We start from the raw sequence: 23,534 nt of genomic DNA on the forward strand, positions 1-23,534 counted from the left end.
TTACATGCAGCAAGTTCAGCAAAAAAAAAAAATCATAAAGTTCAAGAAAGCAAGTCTAAGAGGTAAGAAGCTCAAAAATCAACTATCAGTTAGAAAGCAGATCAGTTAAACACATTTGTTTACTCTGAGCAGCTATTAACCTGTGGGGGGGGGTGGAGTCTTGAACCCTAGGAGGTACAGAGGTCATGTGCCTTCAAAGAGCCAATAATTAGTAATATCTATTTTTCACTTCATTCTCTGGTAAGTAAAGCAAGCAAAAACTGAAACATTAAAAAGGGTACAGACATGAGCTGGATGTATTTCTGAATATCAGAAACAATCAGTTTCATCATCCACATGCTGGGTAAGTGTTACAGTGAAATTATTGGGAGAAAGTGACAGAACAGTCAGGAGCTATAAATACCTTGAGTGCACTTTTGTCAGAGTTCAGTATGGAAAGAAACAATGGAATGTATGCCTGATAGAGTTTGTTAGACTAGCACTTCAGTTGTCAGTATGGTTTGATCTCCTCTGGAGGGAACAGTGCCCCTCAACTGTATAGATTTTCGCCTCATATTTTTAGTCTGTTCCCCATAAAAACTGAAGATTAAAGTCACTAAATAATGACATCCATTTGAATTTCAGCCTTGATATCCTTCAGGGAATGTATACAAACACACACCCTGTTATTGTAGCAACTTTTTAAGTGTATAAGAGCAATATTTAAAACCTGTTCCTATTTTAACACCTTTGCCCCCCCCCCATTATTTTAGCCTTTATTTCTTGCGCTAAAAGGTTGAAAGGTATCAACAGTACCTGCATGCTTAAATGCTTACTTTTTCAAAGGAGGATGAGCTACTCATGGGTAAGAAAGTCATGCATATCAAAATATAATGGCTTTAAGAAATGCACATACACACACATACAGTAGAATAGAAAAACAGCTGCTCATGGGTAAGAAAGTCATCCATATCAAAATATAATGGCTTTAAGAAATGCACATACACACACATACAGTAGAATAGAAAAACAGCTGAAACTATCAGTTTTTATAAAAATAGTATAGCTTATTATATAAAAACAAAATAAGACAGGTTCTTCCCAGCAAAGTGTTGTGATTTAACCAAGTTCACATCAAGTACCTTTTATTCAGTCTTCGACTGATAGAAATAGTCTTTGTAGGTATCTCTCTTCTTTATCTCTCTCTCTCTCTCTCTCGATTCCTCTGGCAGAAATATTTTCCAGCCTCTTCGAGATTTTCCTTCATTGTGATTGATTGTCTTCCCCAGAGCCACTGTTCTAGTTGCCTAGTCTTTTTCCACAAAAGAAACAGTCTCTCCTTGGCTGTCTTTATACTATTATACAATAGTTTATTCAATCTGCTCTTACTAATACAGCCAGGTATATTTCTGTTCTTAAAGAAGCGGATACAATTTAATAGAAACACTTAAAGAAACATCAGTCTGTGTACAATAACACTGCTATAAACATTATTTATGGAACTGTTTACACATTTTTGGACCACCTATACTCCTCCATTTAGTGAGAACCAATATACAGTACTACAGCCCCTTCCCCACCCTTGCAAGATTGAAACAATCTATTATAAGACTATTAGATGGACTGTGTGCTGAAGACATGCCACCTGCATTGTGATGGGTCACATCTGGGCTGTACTGGACTTTGAATTTAAATGGCTGCAGAGAGAAGGCATACCTACAAAGTTTAGTTTTCCCATCCTGCTGTTGATTTAACCAGATTAGGGTAAACAATCTTTCAGTAGAGTGAATTCTCTAATCAACAGATAGTGCCATAGAGATCCAAATATCCATTTTATGGCTACCTTAGCTATGCTTTGCTTGGTTGTCATCTAACCATGTAGACAGAATGGTCTTCTCCATTTAAATTTTGGAAAATCATTGCTCTTAATCACACATCAAATCCATCCATATAACCTATGAATGGTTTATTAAAGCCAAGATATATTAACATGAGCTCTGAGAATGATGTTCCTTGATCATCTTTTTGCTTCGCCAGAAAAATGAGAGGGCATGGTACCATTGAAAAAAAATGGGCCACAAACCTCAATAATACCTCATTAGCCCCCCCCCCCCCAAAAATGCCCTAACATGTTTTGATTTTTTTTTTGTGAATAAGCCTTGTTCTTACTGGTTCTACTTTTTCTTTTGAGGGTTTAACCATTACTCTTCCTTATGATGAGGCATTTAACCTCTGTAATGCCTGCCTTCCTCTTGGAGGTATGTAGTCCTGCTTGCATCAGGGAGTTTAATACAGTCTATGCAGTAGACAAATGTGAGTCCCACTGTTTGGAATGCATAATAAAACTGCCTAGTTAGGCTCCAGCATAGTTGGCAGAGGGCTTCAAGGCTCTTATCTATTAGTCTTTCAAAAGTTGTCAGAGTACCATGTAGCCCAAAAGAAAGATCATTATACCAGAATACTCCTGTGAATGATATGAGGCTGTATTTTCCTTAACCTCTGCTATTAAAAGAGATTAGACAGTAACCTTTCATCTGGTCTAATGTAGTTCAGCGTATTGCCTTCCTTACCCTTTCTTTTAACTTATCAATCCTCAGTATAGGTATTGGTCACATTTTTAATGCTGTTCAACTTCTCAAAATCATAACAGAAATTCAGTGTTCTATCAGGTTTTAGGACCAGCACTGTGGAACAGTTCCACTCACTTTTGGGCTCTTCAGTTATCCTAGATGGAGCATTCCTCCCACTTATTTTAAAAGCATAGCCAGGATGGGATGAAAGGGGCAACTGACCTGTGTACAGGGTGTCAGAGATGTGGTACCGACATTCACTTTCTAGGTCTGAAGTGCTTCAGTGCTCCATTTGTGGTATATGCTGATACCAGCTGAGTTCAAGATCATGGCTAAAGCAGATGGTGCTTTGTGTGTGGTATTCAGCTGTAGCAGGCAGCTTTCTGAAAACTCTTTTGTAACACAAATTGCTTAACTTCTTGTTTCTGTGACTTGAACATTGTACTTATGCATCAGAACTGAAAGTACAAAGTCCAGTTTTCTTTCTTTACCAGATTCACTTGTCTTTGCTGATAAACTATGTCTGTACTTTAAGAATGTTGATATAGTATAATAGTCTTCTATTAAGCATCTTGCCTGTCTCCATAGTTTACCTTAATTGTTTTTCCTATTACTTCAAATGAACCCTGCCATTTAACTAAAAACTTGTTTTCTGCAGATGAGACCAAAACCTGGTCCTCAGTTATAATTTTCTTAGTCCCTGAATTTCTATTATAACCCTTCCTTAAGCAGCTTGATCTCTTTCCCTGTGCTCTCACATGATGTGCATTATCACTTTTACCCTAGCTTGCACGTCCTGTGACAGTTTTAAATGGGGTTTCTCTTCTTCCTGCATTTTTTTGGTAATAAATAAGAGTCAATGCGGATGTCTGCTATGTAATAATGCAAAAGGAATTAACCCAGCTGATGACCGAGGAACTTTTCTAATGGCAAATAGGAGTTATGCTATTGAATAGTCCCAGTTTTTCCATCTTCCTCAATAATGTTTCTAGAGGAATTAAGGGCTGATGCTTTGGCTCTCTTTTTTATGTGCTCAACGTTTCATCCAGTTTAAATTCAATAAAACATGGGTTAAAAAAAGCTAACTTTTTGCCACGCAGGTATAATTTTCTCCTTTATGTTTGATTCAGTACAGTTTGAAAAAAAAACTGCCTGATTGGTCTTTCTCTTCCCTCTGTTTTAGGTAACTTTACAGTAGTGAATGTTCTACCAATTCAAATAATTTCATTAGATCCAGAAGTACACCTACAGCACAATTTTCTTTGTTCAGGTTGGCGGCCTGCCAGTTATTTCAGACTTGGATCTATGCTGAGCTGGGAGATAAGATATTGCATTCTAGAAAGTTTGAGCATCATGTTGTCTCAGTGGTAAAATCTCTACCTCACAGCTCCAGGGTCTGGAGTTCCATCTTGATAACTACCCCCCACTCATGGACTGTGGGGAATTTACATTTGCATCTTATACCCATGAAGGATTTCTCTGTTCTGGTTTCCTTTCAAAAACATGCTAGCTGATTAATTACAGTGAAGTGTGTTTATTTCTAGGCGTCCCACTATATGTTCAAGGAGGTAAGTGTAATCCTTGGAATGGTGAGAATTTAAGTGCAATTACAGTGAAATGTATACTAAGTCCAAATTTCTGTCTTCTTTGAAGTACATAGTGTATAGATATGTGTGTGCATATACTTGTATCTATCTACACACACACAAACACACACACATATATATATATATATATATATATATATACACACACACACATATATATATATATATATATATATATATATATATATATCTATATATGTGTGTGTATATATATATATATATATATATATATGTGTGTGTGTGTGTGTGTGTGTAGACATAGATAGATAGATAAATAGATAGATAAAAATAGCTAAGTTTTTAGACTACAAAAATACCTGCCACCCTGAAAAAAACACACTTCTAATGTCTAGCAGTAAGTTTCACACATTGTTGTTATTTATGAGAATCAGTTTCAGGACTCAATAGTGTCAAGTCTTGAATTGTCAAAAGGTTGATTGATACATAACACCCAATAATGACATTGAGCACTCTATTAAAAATATTAATAAAAGCAATAAAACAAATGCATCAATGCAAAATAGCATTTTTGCTGAGAAGTTTTATTAGTATAATGTAACTAAAATCATATTTTTTAATATATTATGAAAGCATGAACAAAACTTCTGCTTTGTATATGGGCATGTGGTATGACTTATCTAGAATTTATACAGAGTGTTTTTAATGAAGTCAACAAAAAGGTATAGACAAAATCGTCTGCATGTTGTAAAACAATTGTTTGTGTTTGAAGCACTTGCTTCATTTTATTTTATATGTACATGTGTATATGCAAATGTTTGTGTCTGTCTATCTATGTGTGTGTGTCTCTCTGTATTGCTTTTCCCCATCCATAGTTCAGATCATGGCTGAAATGTATTTGTACATCAGCCTGATCACATATCAAGTTAACCACGTGACAAATCTGTAATGTGTCTGATGTTTATTTATAACTTTTTAGTGGCATTCTGGCCACAGGATTTAATAGGTTTTGTAACATAATTTACAGGCTCTGAGTGGTTGCCACTATTTGGGATAGGTACGATTTTGCTCATATGATAAATATCAAGATCATTGCTTTTTAAAAGTTTTTATTTATCAACATACCGAGTCTCTGCAATGTAGGTTTCTATGACTGTAATTCATGCAGGTGGGAGGTCAACAGTAAGTCATTTTTAGTTTAGGGTTTTTGATAGTAACCACTTGACTACAGCAGTTCTTAAAAGACTGAGTATACAGAATAGTGGATAATAAATGACCTCCACAGCACCGGAAGCAGTTGGCTAAAAACAGGCAAACAGAATTTGTCAGTTTCCAGGTAGAAATGAGCAATGGAAGTACACAGACATAGTAAAGGAAAAGGTGTTTAAAATACAAATGGCGATCTTGCCTAGCATATTCTTTATGCTAGGCATAAAGAATACAAATGGCGATCTTGCCTAGCATATTCTTTATGCCTTTTCATAATCTGACATTTTGGAGACGTTATTCATTTGCAGATTTTATAGCAGGTTTACTCTAAGAGCCTTATTTGTTTTGGGCCTGGGTTATGCATCTGCCTAGAAGTGTTTTTAAGTGATCAGCACTTCTGAATTTATTACTTCTCTAGGCAGCATCTCTCTCTGGTTTCAGCTTCATGCTTACAGAATTTATTTTATTTATTTATTATTTATTGGCATTTGTTTACTGGGAAAGTCCACTGGGCTCGGAAGCCCATTTTAAGTGAAGGCCCAGGGAGAAAAGCCCCATTGCAATTTGTAAGTTACATTTCCAGACAAGACGTTATATAATATTTGAAGAAATAGCAAGAGAATGTTACAGAGCAAATTCATTGAACAGTAAGTTTCATGGTTATTATAACTGCAGGAAGTTAAAATAGTAGTTTTTTTTAAGTGGAAAATGGCAGCACAGCATAAGGAGTAAATAATGAAAACAAATAGCAGATCTGAATTTAAGAAGGGAGAGAAGAAAAGAGGGGAGAGTTACAGTGAGGGAAGGGGAATGGATGGAGCACTGGAGAGGCTTAAGCAGAAAGGGAAGAGTGAGTGAAGATAGAAATTTGTGAAGATTAAGGGTAAGTAGTATTGTGGCAAAGTTACAGTAGGCTAGACTCAGTGGTTGAGTATAAGTATCGCAATGTTAGAATAGGCTAGAGTCAGTGGTTGAGTATAAGTAGGTGAATTAAGTGATGGCAGAGTGAGTAGTGGAACAGTTGCATGTCCATTTGGATAGAAAATGAATATATAATTCCCTTTTAAATGTAGAAGGACATTGTTGTAAATGAATAGAAGGAGGAAGGTTATTCCAGGCTTTGACAATTTTCCATGAGTACAATAATTGTCCTGTAGGTAGCTTGGGCTTATAGACATGGAGGAGGTATTAGTGTTCAGATCGTAAGGACCTGGTAGGGTTATAGAGGTTAACTAAAGAGCTGAGAGCGGGAAAGTCTTGAGGCCTGCATATTAGCTTGTGTGTACCTGTGAGCTGTAGGAGAAGCAGGTAGTGGAGGAGTTCCAGCCATTGCAGCTGTTTGAGGGCTAACAGTGGTGTGTAGACTGGTAATTATTGGTGGTGAATCTTGCAATCTTGTTATAGCAGGATTCTAGTTTTGTTAGTAAAGAAGACTGTAGATTTAATAGTAACGAGGCACCGTAGGTTAGTGAGGGTAGAAGATAAGAAGAGACTAAAGATTTTTTGGTTGGGACGAAAAGGAATTTGTTATGCTGGTAGAGTAACCCAAGTTTTTTGTGGGTTTTACTTATACAGTTCTGACTGTGAAGATCAAATGTGAGGTTTTTGTCGATTACTACCCCCAGCAGTTTGGTATGGGTGACTAATTCAATTGTAGTGGAGTTGTGTGAGAAAATTTCAAAGTTGTCTATATTATTAGGGGTATTTTTCTTAGGAGAAGGATATAAGTTTGGATTTTTTTTTTTTTTGGCTTTAAGGAGAGAGAGTTTTAGTAAAGCCATTTTTCAACTGTGAAAAACGATGCATGGGTGGATTTCTGTAGGGTGTTAGAGCTCTGAGCAGAACAGATTATGGTAGAGTTGTCTACGTACTGGATTAGGGAGCTGTGTTGGATGGTTTAGTTTAGGTTGTTAATGAAAATATTAAACAGAAGAGGGCCTAGGACAGAGCCTTGCAGTACTCCTGTTGGGTTATGCAGATATGAGGAGATGGAGTTCTGCCATTTGACAGCATGCTCTCTGTTTGAGAGGTAGCTTTTGAACCAGTTAATGGATTGGGGTGATAGATCTATAGCAGATAGCTGGGTGAGGAGGACCCTCACGTTCAAAGTAATGATGTGCTAACTTTGGTTCTGATAACTCATCGAGGGTCATATTTATTCAAAATCAGTAGCCATAGTAACCAGGTGTACACAGCTTGATTCACTGTAACAAGAATATTTAAGATAAACTACTACTTTAAACTCACTTCCAGTGGTTTTCACAGGGAGAATTTTGAAGCTTCTCATAACTTCTTTATTAATATTTCCCTCAATATGGAGAAGAATATAATTTAGCAGATTATATGTTTTATTCATTTTTAGTAATTACAGCCTGCTTTGATATAATCACCTCCTCCTACGATAATGTTGATTTAAATTACCTGTCTATGATTAATAGAGACTGTATGCCAGTCTCTTTTGAAGTCACAAAATCGTATCCCAAAACTGTGACATTATCTGTCCTTTTCTTATGATGATTCTCATTGGTATAAATAACTCATCTAGTATGTATGTATGGCATTTAAGTCGAGTAATTATACTTAAAATTCATCTTCCTTCCTCTTTTTCTGTGTGTGTGTGTGTGTGTGTGTGTGTGTGTGTGTGTGTGTGTGTGTGTGTGTGTGTGTGTGTGTGTGTGTGTGTATGTATCCACATAAATGGAGCTATTTTTTGTCAGGTTACAGATACCTCAGGCTGCATATCATTGAAAGAAAACCACCGGAAACCTAGCAAAACTCCCAATTACACAAATAGGAACTGAGAGCTAACGCGGGTCTTGTTGGGGGTGCTCCTTCCGAGATTTGACACATTTTCTTTAGTAGCTTCAGTTAGCTGAGGTACAGATTCAACAAACAATGACTCAGCTAAAATGTAGGACTCCCTATCTATCTATCTATCTATCTATCTATCTATCTATCTATCTATCTATGATTTACCACTGCATGCATTTTGTCATGTGCTGAAATGGTGGTGTTTTTGTTAGCACCACAGTTGATTGAATTATTTATTGGTCAAACTTCATCATAGGTTCATAGGTTGTACTAGTCTATCGGCCCTAGGGCCTATATAAGCCTAGCCATAACAATTCCCTGGATATTTCTTCCTACAATATTTACTTCCCTGGACCCCTGTCTAGCAGGGTGACTGACGTGATCCCCGGGGTGAATTTTCTATCTCCCATCCAATCGTCAAGGTTCGTTTTAAAGAGGGCCAAGAAGGTGCTCTGCTTGACATGTATGGACAGTCTATTCCAGAGTATGGGGAGTCTCTGGGTCAGGAACCTATCCCTCCAGCATGTTTTGTTCATTGTGATGACAAGGTTTAGATCCCTGGAATATGTGGCTCTGAGGGATTGGCATTTCTTTGTGGAGCATGTCCAACAGCTCAGGGTTTGACATGGCCTTGTATGTTAAGCAGAGATCACCTCTGAGTAGACAATATGCCACAGAGTATAGCTGGAGCTTTTTAGATGGTCAGCATAAGACATCTGCTTTAGGTCTGTGATTCTTTTAGTGAGGTATTTCTGCGACCTTTCCAGCTGTTGCAGATGTCTTGTGAGGTGCATACCAAACAGGGCATTGTACTCTATAATGGGTCTAATGAGGGATGAGTACAGTGGGACAATGACCTCCTTTTTTCTGGATGAAAAGCCCTTAGTAATGAGGCGTACAACATACAAGGATTTCCTGACTGTTGCGGCAATGTGGTTATCAAAGGTGAGACCACTGTCCACCTGTGTCCCTAAGTCTCTCATCACACTTATTTTTATTTTATTTATTTTATTTTACATTTGTTGACCGGGCTAGTCCAACTGGATACATATCCCTTTTCAGTAGAGGCCCGGGGAGAAGAGCTCCAACATAAAAGCAATACATGGAGAGAGCAAGTTACATTTACAATATGAAAATAGGAAATAACAAAGACTTAATATAAGTACAAGTAACAAATCTACATTTTAAACAAATTAGTGTTATAGGATAAACACTGTGAGAATAATGGTCGAAGAACTAGCTAATCAGGGCGAGTAATAAGTAGAGGAATTTAGGTATTCAGTGTTTAGTGTACTGCCACCTATGTGGTAATTCATGGGCACTTGGTTTTTCCCAAAGGGAATAACTATACATTTCTTGGCATTAAAAAACAAACCAGGACCGGCAGGAGAAGAAAAAAACGCTGCTCGTGCAAGTGTATCGCTTTATTGGATAATTCCATAATACAACAACTGTTAAGCGCTTTCAACTGATCATATTCAGTCTTCTTCAGAACAATTTAAAATCCCTAAAACACTCATATATATATAATATAATCCATTCATCAATTAAAAAAAACACCAAACAGATTTAAAGCAGTATGACTCAATTTCTGAATGTGTAATAAAACCATCCTATAAGTGAATATATTATAATAAATTATAAAATACTGAATACCATTTTGCCTATACTTTATAATATATATATATATATATATATATATATATATATATATATATATATATATATATATATATATATAGTCTATATAGGCCTGATAACTATCTCAAAATAATGTTAAAAAAGGTTTAATACTAATAAAATCATTTAAACCTGGGTACCTAGTGGCATCTGTTTTAATTTGCCATATACTTTCCTTTAGAGCTAGCTGTGCTTTCCAGTTGCCACCGTACATTGTTTGGTATATCTGATCTATGATACAAAATTTGAAACAATGATTCTCTCCTCTATCTAAAATATGTCTATATAGGGCATTAGTTGTGTCTTTCTTACGTATTTTATAGGAATGTTCGTATATACGTTTTTTCAAATGTCTTTCTGTCTTTCCTATATAAAATGCCGTACAGGAAGTACAGTTCGCTACATACACCACTTGTTTGCTATTACAGTTGCCACCTAGACTTTTAATTTCTGTGTGGTTAATGTCGTTTAAAATAATGGTGTTAGTTTCATTAATATATTGACATTGATGGCATGAACCACACTTGGTACTACCCTTATTGTATTTGAAATTATCATAAGAGTGTGTGTCTGTTTGTTCCAACAGTCTCTTTAAATTTGGTGCCACCTTATAAACTATAGTAGGTTGATTACCTAAACTCAAACCTAAATTGTTGGAGGTAATAATATCCCAATGTCTATTCAGTATTTCCTTTATAAGACCAACATAGGGAGTATAAGTTAGTACACATACTCTTTTTAATGTTTTATCTACTGTGTTATGTACTTTTTCCAGTGAATTGGGGCTTCGTTGCTTATCACATAAACCTAACAAAGGTTTATATTTGTGTCCCCATTGTGATGAAACATATTGAGTAGTGTCATCTAACATATTAATAGGATAACCTCTATTAATAAACATATCATATAGAATAGTAATATCTTCTTCCATAACTTCCCTAGTGGAGGACATTCTAGCTATCCTAATACATTGTCCTTTGACTACGTTCTTGAACGTGTAGGGAGGGTGATTACTACTATATTCTATGTAATCATTCGAAAACGTTGGTTTCCTGTATATCCTAGATGCAAACCCTTTATCTGTGTGGCTAATTAAAGTATCCAAATATGCCATTTCACTACTACTGTAACTATATGTAAATTTAAAAAATCAGTAGTACTGTTAAGAAAATTAATAAATTCACTAATGATGGCCTCTGGTCCTTTCCATAATACAAACAAATCATCTAAGAATCTGGCATAATATACTATATGGGCATAATAATCACTTTTAAATAAATATTCAGATTCCCATTCCAACATAACTATGTTGGCAAAAATCGGAGCACAAGATGCCCCCATGGCAACGCCTGTTTTCTGTCTAAAATATTCCCCTTGGAAAGTGATATAGTTATGGTCCAAAACTAAGGACATAAGTTCTGTCAAAACACAAATTTTATCCCAACTAAAACCCAAATGTTTTCTCAGACTGTTGGTGAAAAATTCTAACCCGGTGTCTTTTGGGATGCAAGTATATAGATCCACCACATCAATGGTGATGAATATATAATCTTTATTCCATTTATCATCTGTAAGATTTTCCAAAAAATTCCAAGAATCTTTCATAATGTGGGGAACAACTTTGTAAATATGCTTAGTCCATGTATCTATCAAGACGCCTATATTAAAAGTTTTGGATTTTGATCCAGACACTATGGGTCTGTAAGGTGGGTCCTCCATAGATTTATGTATTTTGGGTATCCCCATGATTTTTGCTAATATTGGGTATTCAGTTTTTAAAAACATATATATCTCATTGGTTATTCTATTGTCAATCAAATATTCTTCTAATATAAGATCTATTCTTTTATAACCTATATTAATTTGATTGAGGGAAACAATCTCATAATTACCTGAATCATGTAAAAGGTTATGAATTTTGGTGTTGTAATCTATGGTATAACTAATAACAACACACCCCCACCTTTGTCGGGCTTCATAATCCGGATATCCTTGTTATGCATAATATTTTTCAAACATTTATGTTCATTTAAGGATAAATGATCTAGATATGTATGTTCTCTATATCCATTTCGCTTAATATTACAATTTAACCAATATATATCTTTGTTAACCATTTTTTCATAATTCGTAATCCGTGAATTGCTAGTTGGAATATATGTGCTTTTTTTTTAAGCACTGTGTCCTTGTAAACATGTGTGTCGTCCCCCGTAGATGTAAATTGTAATGCCAAGTTCAACCTTCTACAATACAACTTTACTTCTTTGATGGTATCAACTAAGTTAATGCTTGTAGTAGGTATAAATTTCATTCCTTTACTCATAAGTTTAATGAAATCCTGTTCAATGGTCAAATCAATGTAATTATATATTTTAAAACCATTATATGTAGTCAAAAAATGTTGGTCAGTAATGTTCGTATCATTCGTAACAGGATTATTATCTTGTACGGAACTTAAATGTTGAATACATTCAGATTTTGGCACATCACATTCAAATCTAGGCAATAACTTTTCACTACCTAATGAGTTGTATGTCACCAACTCGATTGGTGAATGAATGCCTTTATTATCTATCTGACTTAATTGAATCTGTTGTATTGTTTGTGTTGCTTTGGGGCTGGAAAGTATCTGCCCCCCCCCCCGAAAATTTTCTTCTTTATTTGTACTCCTAAGTCTTTCTTTGTTACTATATTTTCTATCTCTCAATTCATGTGTTCTGTACGAGGGCCAAATGTATGCTCTATTGAGTTCATAAATCTCTACATCCCTTTTTAACTTCCTATTTTTCCTTTCGAAAATATTATATGCCTTTTCCTGTGTGATAGTGAATTGTTTGTTGTAAAGTTCTTTCCAATTAATAAAATCCTTATGTTTGATAATAGCATCGTTTATATTTTCAAGTTGATTTGCCAACAGGAGCATTTTCTCATCATTAAATTTAATCAACGTTCTAATATATAAGAATCCGAAATTGTCAAATAAATCATTAAATTCTTTCTTCATTTCATTATTATAATCAATGCCCAATGGTAATTTAAAATATCTGATTCCTTTTGGTACCACTTTGGTGTTAAGACATTTGGATAAGTATGCAATGTCAATTTTAGTATTTTTATATTGTAACAATTTTTTGCCAAAACTGAAAATCATATCTCTTAAGGAACTCTGCTTAAAACCAGTTGCATTAAAATAACAATTCTGTTCCTTATTTGATACATTTTCAAAATCAAAATCATCACAAAAAAATTGATCCATTAAACATACAGACATATCATCATTGATACTATTATTAAAAATAATATCATTGTGTCCATTGTTTTTATAAATCCGCTTCTTGTTACACGGGCTAGATATATCATAAACAGTACCTTTATTTCCTCTAACGTTTTTTCGGTTAATATTACCATATTGTTTTATAGGTTGTCCTTCTTTAGGTCTAGCTCCCAAGAGTTCACCTTCTTTTTTGCTGTTACGATGAAAACTGAAGTCAAATGTAAAATCTTTGTGAGGTGATGATACACAATGTCCATTTCTCAAAACATACCCATCCTGATCTACCGGAGAGCTTGTACATTCATTTACCTCCTCGCCTACTCCGTAAGGTAAATCAATACATGCATTGTAGTCAGATACAAATGTATCTTGCAAAACAGCAGGAAAATTATGCTCAGGTGTGTCAGCGGGGGCGTTTACACCCACTGTATTAGTTACAGGACCACGATCCTGTTTGTTCCGTGCTTCAATGTTAATATCAGCTTTCTTACGTTGTGTATGTATCCTGGAGTTGACGGGAAAGTTAAAATTAGATCCGCTATGGTGGTATTCAGATACATTATCTGGTTTCTTAAGCTCGGAAACTAGTCCTGAGACCATAGTTAGAAGTCTCTGTACCTCTAGTTGGAGTGCTGACAAATCAGCTCGGAGGTTGCGAATTTCTACACCCGACAATGAAGCTGGCATTCCATCCACACTAGAATGTCCTCCACTAGGGAAGTTATGGAAGAAGATATTACTATTCTATATTATATGTTTATTAATAGAGGTTATCCTATTAATATGTTAGATGACACTACTCAATATGTTTCATCACAATGGGGACACAAATATAAACCTTTGTTAGGTTTATGTGATAAGCAACGGCCCCAATTCACTGGAAAAAGTACATAACACAGTAGATAAAACATGAAAAAGAGTATGTGTACTAACTTATACTCCCTAAGTTGGTCTTATAAAGGAAATACTGAATAGACATTGGGATATTATTACCTCCAACAATTTAGGTTTGAGTTTAGGTAATCAACCTACTATAGTTTATAAGGTGGCACCAAATTTAAAGAGACTGATGGAACAAACAGACACACACTCTTATGATAATTTCAAATACAATAAGGGTAGTACCAAGTGTGGTTCATGCCATCAATGTCAATATATTAATGAAACTAACACCATTATTTTAAACGACATTAACCACACAGAAATTAAAAGTCTAGGTGGCAACTGTAATAGCAAACAAGTGGCGTATGTAGCGAACTGTACTTCCTGTACGGCATTTTATATAGGAAAGACAGAAAGACATTTGAAAAAACGTATATACGAACATTCCAATAAAATACGTAAGAAAGACACAACTAATGCCCTATACAGACATATTTTAGATAGAGGAGAGAATCATTGTTTCAAATTTTGTATCATAGATCAGATATACCAAACAATGTACGGTGGCAACTGGAGAGCACAGCTAGCTCTAAAGGAAAGTATATGGCAAATTAAAACAGATGCCACTAGGTACCCAGGTTATTACCTCCAACAATTTAGGTTTGAGTTTAGGTAATCAACCTACTATAGTTTATAAGGTGGCACCAAATTTAAAGAGACTGTTGGAACAGACACACACTCTTATGATAATTTCAAATACAATAAGGGTAGTACCAAGTGTGGTTCATGCCATCAATGTCAATATATTAATGAAACTAACACCATTATTTTAAACGACATTAACCACACAGAAATTAAAAGTCTAGGTGGCAACTGTAATAGCAAACAAGTGGCGTATGTAGCGAACTGTACTTCCTGTACGGCATTTTATATAGGAAAGACAGAAAGACATTTGAAAAAACGTATATACGAACATTCCTATAAAATACGTAAGAAAGGCACAACTAATGCCCTATACAGACATATTTTAGATAGAGGAGAGAATCATTGTTTCAAATTTTGTATCATAGATCAGATATACCAAACAATGTATGGTGGCAACTGGAAAGCACAGCTAGCTCTAAAGGAAAGTATATGGCAAATTAAAACAGATGCCACTAGGTACCCAGGTTTAAAGGATTTTATTAGTATTAAACCTTTTTCAACATTATTTTGAGATAGTTATCAGGCCTATATAGACTATATATATATATATATATATATATATATATATATATATAAAGTATAGGCAAAATGGTATTCAGTATTTTATAATTTATTATTATATATTCACTTATAGGATGGTTTTATTACACATTCAGAAATTGAGTCATACTGCTTTAAATCTGTTTGGCGGGTTTTTTAATTGATGAATGGATTATATTATATATATGAGTGTTTTAGGGATTTTAAATTGTTCTGAAGAAGACTGAATATGATCAGTTGAAAGCGCTTAACAATTGTTGTATTACGGAATTATCCAATAAAGCGATAAACTTGCACGAGCAGCATTATTTTTTTTTCTTCTCCTGCCGGTCCTGGTTTGTTCTTCAGTTGCAGTTCTCTCATAGTATTCAGTTTTCTTGGCATTAAGCTTGAGCCCATGGCTCTGGCACCAAGCATCTATTTCTGTAAGGCCCTTTTGTAGAATATCCACATCATTTGGGGATTCAGTAATGGTTCCCAGTTTGCAGTCATCTGCGAACTTTGTTAGCCAGAGTCCCTTAGTGTTGGCCTGTACTTCAGAGAAGTAGATGCGAAACAAGAGCGGTCCCAGGACTGAACCCTGAGGTACTCCACTTATTACTTGTCTGGAGCTGAATTTGGAGTCGGCTACTTTTATAGTCTGGGTTCTGTCAGTAAGTCAGTTGGCAACCCATCGAGTGACGTATGGATTTATGCCCAGCTTAGTAAGTTTATCTATGATTCCAGAGTGGGGGGTGGTGTCAAAGGCCTTGGTGAGGTCCAGATAGGCTGTGTGGACCGCTATACCCTCATCCACAGCTCTGGAGACTGATTCGAAGAAGTCAATCAGATTCAGGAGACAAGATCGGCCCTTCACGAACATAAACTGGGTGGGGTCCAGTGTTTTGAAGGTTGCCAATGTCTTTGTTTATAAGTTCCATGATAATGTGTTCCATGCCCTTGCAGATCAGGCCCATCAGACTGATGGGACAGTAGTTCCCGGGATCCAAGGTGGATCCCCCCTTGTGGAGTGGGATAACTGTAGCTGTGCACCACTCAGTGGGCACGAAGCCTGAAGTGAGGCTATGATTAAACAAGACACTTAGATCAACCATTACCTAGTTCAACATTTGTTTCCCTTTCTGTGAGCTTCTGTGACCCTGTAGTTAGTATATTTAATGTCTAGGTTATAAAGGTGGTGCACTCAACTGGGGCTGTGTTGGGGGGGGGGGGGTAGGTGAAGCTCCCTCATGTTAAAGTTATTTTTTTGTTTTAGTTTTGATAATCACAAATGTAACCTTATGGTTTATTGCTGCAATTACTTTTTTTAGATGACTTTGGTGGTGACAAATGATAATTGCCAACGTGTTTGTTCTGTGGTGAGAAATGTTAATTGCCAATGAGTTTGTTCTATGTTTTGTGTTTCAAAAAAAAACTTACTGATGATTATTCATTGCATACTCATACATAAATATGTACATACACACATGTGCGCATGTGTGCGCACACACACACACACACACACACACACACACACACACACTGTATATATATTTATTTTATTTATTTCCAGTTTGATGACCAGGGAAGTCCACTGGGCCCAGGGAGCCCATTTTCAGTGGAGGCCCGGGGAGAAAAGCTCCAACAATACAAAATACAGTAGGATATAAATTACAAAGCAAAATACAGTAGGATACAAAATACAAGTAAACACACAGTATATAAGTACACAGCAAATGCAAAGTAGAGATACAAATATATATACAAATCAAAGAAAAGTATTTGCCAAATTGGACTAAGAAAGCAACTGCAGTTATCAAGTTGGGGACATTAGTAAGTATGAAGTCATCTTTATAATAACTTATTGGAACAAGCAAGATTTCAAGATATGAAAGGTGCAATTTAGAAAAGGTAGCTTATTAGTGAGTGGTATTATTCCTTTTGTAGAGAAGGTTAGAAAAAAGTAAATGGAATAAAGTTTAGATGTAGAAGGGTTAGAAGGGAGGGATGATGAGCCAGGTTGGAAGAATGCCGGTACATTTCCAGATAGAGGAGAGGTAGGAATGAAGCTGAGTTTTAAAATGTTCCATGTTCTCCATTGTTCTTAGGGTAGGAGGAAGAACATTCAATTTTTTGGCTAGGGAAAAAGATAGGAGTAGTTGTCCTGGTGGACGGTTAGGTTTATGGACACTAAGTAAGAGTTCTGTTAGGGATGTAAGGGAGAAGGATGTTTTTAAGTGCAGGGCATTTGGTAGGGTTAAAGAGTAGTCTATAAGCTGTGATGAGTTGACTTTATAATTATTTCTCGAAGACGCATTTTCAATTAATCACAAATATCTACAAAATTAATCTAATACACATTTAGTCTAAAACACACTTAGTGGAACCACATTACATCTAAAACTTCATATACAGCAAATGCTTCTCCAAAACTATATTTTTGCAGGAGGCAAGCCTCCTACACTCCCCACTTCACCCTATCCAATATTCAAACTCCACAGTCACAAAACCACAGGGAAAAAAGAAAACTCCTCACAAAGTGAATCACTACAAGCACACAAACACAAACTTCTAGAGATAGAGATAAAACGTAAGAGTGAGTGTTAGTGAGGCACAAATACTGGTTGACACTAATTTGCATTTTAATTTCTACGATGAAAAAACACTGCAGCAGTCATTTACTGTAGCCTTACACACATTTCCATCATAAGTGATTTCGTCATTTGTGTTTTGGATCAGTTGTGACTGTGACACTTTTTGTTTTAAATAAAAGGTGTTGTAGATAAATGTACTACATGTACATATGTGTATATGTGTGTGTGTGTGTGTGTGTGTATATATATATATATATATATATATATATATATATGTGTGTATGTGTGTATTCACACATGCACACAAACCCACCACACATGCACATTGTGTTCTACATTACATTTTGTTTCCAGAAGTGACTGAGGGTTGTTTTTATAAGTTTAAAATGACTATGCTGCCCTATTTCCAAAATCAGTGCTCCTTTCCTCCATCCAGATGTACTCACAAATGATGCTAATGTACGTCTTAATACTTGAAGAGGATACCATAGGTAGTAGATGACAGAAAAATCATACTTACCAATTAATGTTATAGTGACATGTTTTAAATAACAAGATTGTGAAATCAAATTAATGCAGGGCCCCTGAGGTACTACCACTGTCTTGCTAGCCAGACATTTTAGAATCCTAGACCTCCTTCAAAAATGTAGTCCCCCTATAAGTGTACTGTCCAACTCCAGTGTGTGCATTTGACCAGTATATCTTTTTGGATATGGCATCTTGAAAAAATACAATCAGATTTCTGAAAACAAGCCATTTAACAAAATATATAAACATATGCACCACAATAAATGCACATGCTTTTGTGATCATTCTATCACATATTTTCAAAAAATTATTTTTAAAAAGTGTGTGTAGCAATGTATGTTTGGCTGTGCTCATGGTAGATAATGCATTGAATTTCTTACGTTACTAATAATATATATATATATATATATATATATATATATATATATATATATATATATATATATATATCATTGTTCCCCTCTAGTCATCACTCATTAGACCCATTATAGAGTGCAACACCCCTTTTGGTATGTACCTCACAAGACATCTACAACAACTGGAAAGGCCACAGAAATACCTCACAAAGAGGATTACTGGCCTCAAACAGACCTATGCTGACCGTCTCAAAAAACTCCAGCTTTACTCCGTCGCATATCGCCTACTCAGAGGCGATCTCTGCCTAACATACAAAGCTATGTCAAATCCAGAGTTGTTGGACATGCTCTACTTAAAGTAATACCAATCCCTCCGAGCTACATGCTCTAGGGACCTAAACCTTGTCACCACAATAAACAGAACATGTTGGAGGGATAGATTCCTGTCACAGAGACTTCCCATACTCTGGAACAGACTACCTATCTATGTCAAACAGAGCTCTTCATTAGCAGTCTTCAAGAAAAATCTTGATGATTGGATGGGAAATAGGAAATTCATACCAGGGATCACTTCTGTGGCCCTGCTCGACAGGGGTACAGGAAAATAATTGTCTTGTGTGGCGAAAGCCAGGGTACCTTTTTGGCTAGGCCTATATAGGCCCTGGGGCCAATAGCCTAGTACCTACCTATGAACATATATATATATATATATATATATATATATATATATATATATACACACACACACACACGTAGTGAAATCAAAAATTTGTACTGTTAACATTTTGAAATGCATGACATTTTGTTTTCGACTAGTCAATGTTTTATTTTTAATCACCTGTATCCTTCAATCTCAGATAGTAAATAACATTTCCCAGTCTGCTTTTACCTTTAAGTTTGTACTTGTTCCAGACAATGTTTCTTTGTAACCATATTTAAGCTATATGGACGTTTATTACAGGCGTCACACTAGTTGCTGTTAAACAGCAACTGCTTGCCCTATACTGTGCAGTTCTTTGCTTTTCTGATTCATTCATTCATTTTACATTTTATTATTTGCATTTTATCTCTTTGCTATTATTTTCATTGCCAGGTTTTTGTTTTATTTCTTTGTACATTTGTGGGCTGTCTGCGAACCCTTTTTAGTCATGACCCTGGCCAGAGGCATTAAGTGTCAAGCACACACATTCACAATCCAACATATCTCCTATGCACAGAAGAAAACAATAAAACATTTTTGCTAAACAAAAGTACAGAAACAGAACTTTAAATGGCAACAACACAGTGAAGACTATAAAGCTATTGCATTCTGTGTAGGGCGGTGCAGTCGTGCAAACGTTAATGTTGTTGCCTCATAGCAAGAGGTTCTCTGGTTCAGTTTTTGGCTAGGGTGCTTTCTGTGTTGAGTCTGCATGTCTGGCCTGCATTTGTGTGGGTTTCCTCCACTTTCCAAAGACAAACATCTAGAGTGTTTCTACTCATGCCTCTGCTGAAAATAGGCTCTGCCCTAGTTAGACTTTTCCCTGTCAATCAATAATTAATAAATAAATAAATAAATGTTATTGTGCTCCTCAGAATATAACTACATGCAGTTTACTGCTTGATATACTTTTTCTGTTTATGCAAACACAAAAGCTGATTCGTAAACAGAGATGTCTGCGATGATACAGGAATAATCACGTGCATTCACAAGTCAAGAAATAAGCAGAAAAAAACAGCAAACAAACCACACATTAATTAATAAATAATTAAACACCATTAAAAATATGCAGCAAGAAAAAAAAATAAGCAATAAACTAAGAAGCGCAATATCAATTTTTATTTTATAGATATTGTATAATAGGTAACATAGTATGTATGTATATATATATGCGTATGTATGTGTATAAATACATATATATTTAAAATTATTTTGTAAAGGCAAACAATAATTTAGAAATAAATGGCCACTGTGAGGTCAATGCACTTACACTGTATGTAACTCCTGTTTTTATATCAGAAATATCTGTATATGTTTTTATATCAGAAATGTCTGTATATATTTAATTATATAAGCATTAATTTTGACACATCTTTTAGTTTTCAACAGGAAAGCTTTTAAAAAGTCTATAACGGAAAATATATTATCTCATCAGATAAGAATATGCAACTCATATGCTGAAGATAAGGCAGCCCATTTAAACAGGAAGAGATAGGCACTCATTTTTAGAATTGTTTAAATCACTGAACAGTCCATTTAGAGTATTATGTTTTGTAAGGCTATTGGCCATGTATATGTGTTATCTGCCCATTTTACAGCAATATCAGCATATTTTTGACCTAGATAGAAGCTGCTTTGTTCACCTTATGTTAACCAAAAATAAATAAATAAATCATGAGTCCTGATTTTATTATTTAAGAAGTAATGAAACATTGTTAGTTGTACTAGACTCCCTTATAAAATGCAAAATGGGCCATAAGTTTAATCACAAGATATGCCAACATTCCTCTCTCTCTCTATATATATATATCTATATATATATATATATATATATATATATATATATATATATATATATATATATATATATATTTATAATGATGTGCTATTTTTTTAAATAAGACATTATAGTATATTTCATTGTTCTGGTACTTGTTGACCCAGATGAAGCATTGCAGTATTAAGTTGTATCTTAAAAGTCTAGAGTACAGTTGTGTAAGTAAACTTAGATTCTTGAATGATCATGTCTGCAGTAGCAGTCTTGGCTATATGGGTTATATCCTGCCAAGGATATAGCAGCTGGCCAGCTTCCAAAGCTTAAGGTCACCTAGCATATGCTAAACAATAAACCAGCTCAACCCGGACTGAAGAAAAAGAGGGGTTCAGGTTCCAGGCCCTTCAGAGCTTTCATGTCCTATAAAAAGCAGTGCTGGGAAAGTAAAAATCAAAGACTTCACCCTGACAATAAAAATATGCAAAAATAAAGGGATACGTCAATGGTCATTTGATCCTCTACTGTTATGCTACCTTTACGCAACTGTACTATGTTCATTATTTGATCACTTTTGCAGTGGTCTTACCTACAGTATATGAATAGGCTACCATAGTTTCTATTGACTGAGTGGATGAAGGACGATTTTCCAGGAGCTTTTTAAGAATGGTCCTTGCAAATTTTGTCCTAGACCTGGAGAAGGGATTTAGTTTGTAATGCTTTGTAAACATATGTACAGAGGACCAAGCTGCCACTTCTAGAATACTAAACAAATTAGGCCAAAAAACAACCTGAAGAAATATGGATTAAAACACAGATGGAAGGCCCAAGGAAACAAACTGCTGCAGATAAAATCCAGAGGAACTTTAAAATCTAGAAACTATTTGAAATAAAAACTTTTAAAACTATGAGAGAGAAGTGCTTTCGTTCACAAAAATACATGAACTTCATTAGATAAACATTGCTGGAAGTACACACACACAATTTGTAACTTTTGTGTTCAATCACATGACTGCAAGCCCACAGGAAATGAAGCATCATCTTAAAGGAGCCACCACAAAGAAATTCACAATGTGTAGCACTGAGTCAATTCAATTGACAAAATTTGCAAAGAAGGAAAAATATATAAAAAATATATACACACACACACACATATATGTATATATATATATATATATATATATATATATATATATATAGATATATATATATATATATATAGTATAAAATGCATTCCCTATAAAATCAGAAAAATGAAGACAAACGTATGTAAAATATATTGAATATGAACTCTGTATTTAGGGCTCATCCTTCCAGTGCTTTTAATTTGAGCAAACATGCTATTGAAACATGTTCATTGAGTCCAGGCCAATTATTGGCATTCAAATTCAACTACCAATATAATTCACATTTTTCCATTAATAAGGTCCATGGACTTTCATTACTGTTGGAAGGCATTTGTTCCAAAATACAAAATTTGAATGTGTGGTGAGGGTAACATTTTATGTGTTTGTAGAGGGTGTAAGTCTCTTTTTTCATTCTGATTTCATACAAATGTTCATATATTCTGTCCCTCAGTCTCCTCTCTGTTTTTCCTATGTAAAAACAGGGTCAGAACATATACAGTGTGGTTGTTGCCTATACTACCCCAATATTCTGGTGTGCCATGAAATTGCTTTGAACAACCAGGCGGTTGCTATAAGAAAGAGATTCAATTGTTGTACAACAAAGGTGGTATATTGTGCACTGTTTATGTCCTACCCATGTTTTTACATAGGAAAAATGGAGAGGAGACAGACAGACAAATCGCCAATAATTCATTTCACCGAAAATACTACTGACAGTGTATATGCCCTTTACCCCAACTGTAGTCCAATCTCGGAGTGAGAATATTAAAGTAGGGGGGTGTGGGGGTGTAGCCCCCCACCCAGTACAGTTTAATATTGTCTAGTATTGTTTTATATTGTCCAGTCCTTATTAAAAGGGTAAATAAGTAGTTTAAAACCTGAGTAGGTGGGGTGCTATGCCCCCACACCCCCCTACATTAATATTCTCACTCTGAGATCGCACTACAGTTGGGGGAAAGGCATATACACTGTCAGTACTATTTTCGGTAAAATGGATTTTCAGCGATTTGGACCCTATGTCAGTATTTTCGGAGAAATGTCATAGACCCATACATATATATATATATATATATATGTTGTTGTATCTTTCGGCTTTTCCCAGTTAGGGGTTTTATATATATATATATATATATATATATATATATATATATATATATATATATATAGTGAGTGTGTGTGTGTGTATTTTTTCCCCCTTGTTTGCAAATTTTGTCAGTTGAATTGACTCAGTGCTACACACTATGAATTTCTTTGTGGTGGCTCC

At 35.2% G+C, this 23,534-nt stretch overlaps 1 protein-coding gene across 2 annotated transcripts in view; it reads left to right on the forward strand.

The window, feature by feature from the left end:
- Nucleotides 1-245: 245 nt before the first annotated feature.
- The window catches only part of LOC122813438, a 277,358-nt gene continuing 254,069 nt past the window's right edge, over nucleotides 246-23,534 (forward strand). For both annotated transcript variants that reach the window (XM_044085756.1, XM_044085762.1), the window contains exon 1: nucleotides 246-343. In XM_044085756.1, the coding sequence (XP_043941691.1) occupies nucleotides 337-343 (7 nt within the window). In that variant the 5' untranslated portion in view covers nucleotides 246-336. The remainder of the gene's footprint in view (nucleotides 344-23,534) is intronic.

This window comes from Protopterus annectens, chromosome 1.part1, assembly GCF_019279795.1.
Source record: "Protopterus annectens isolate FY-2018-M chromosome 1.part1, PAN1.0, whole genome shotgun sequence".
NCBI classification, from domain to species: domain Eukaryota; kingdom Metazoa; phylum Chordata; order Ceratodontiformes; family Protopteridae; genus Protopterus; species Protopterus annectens.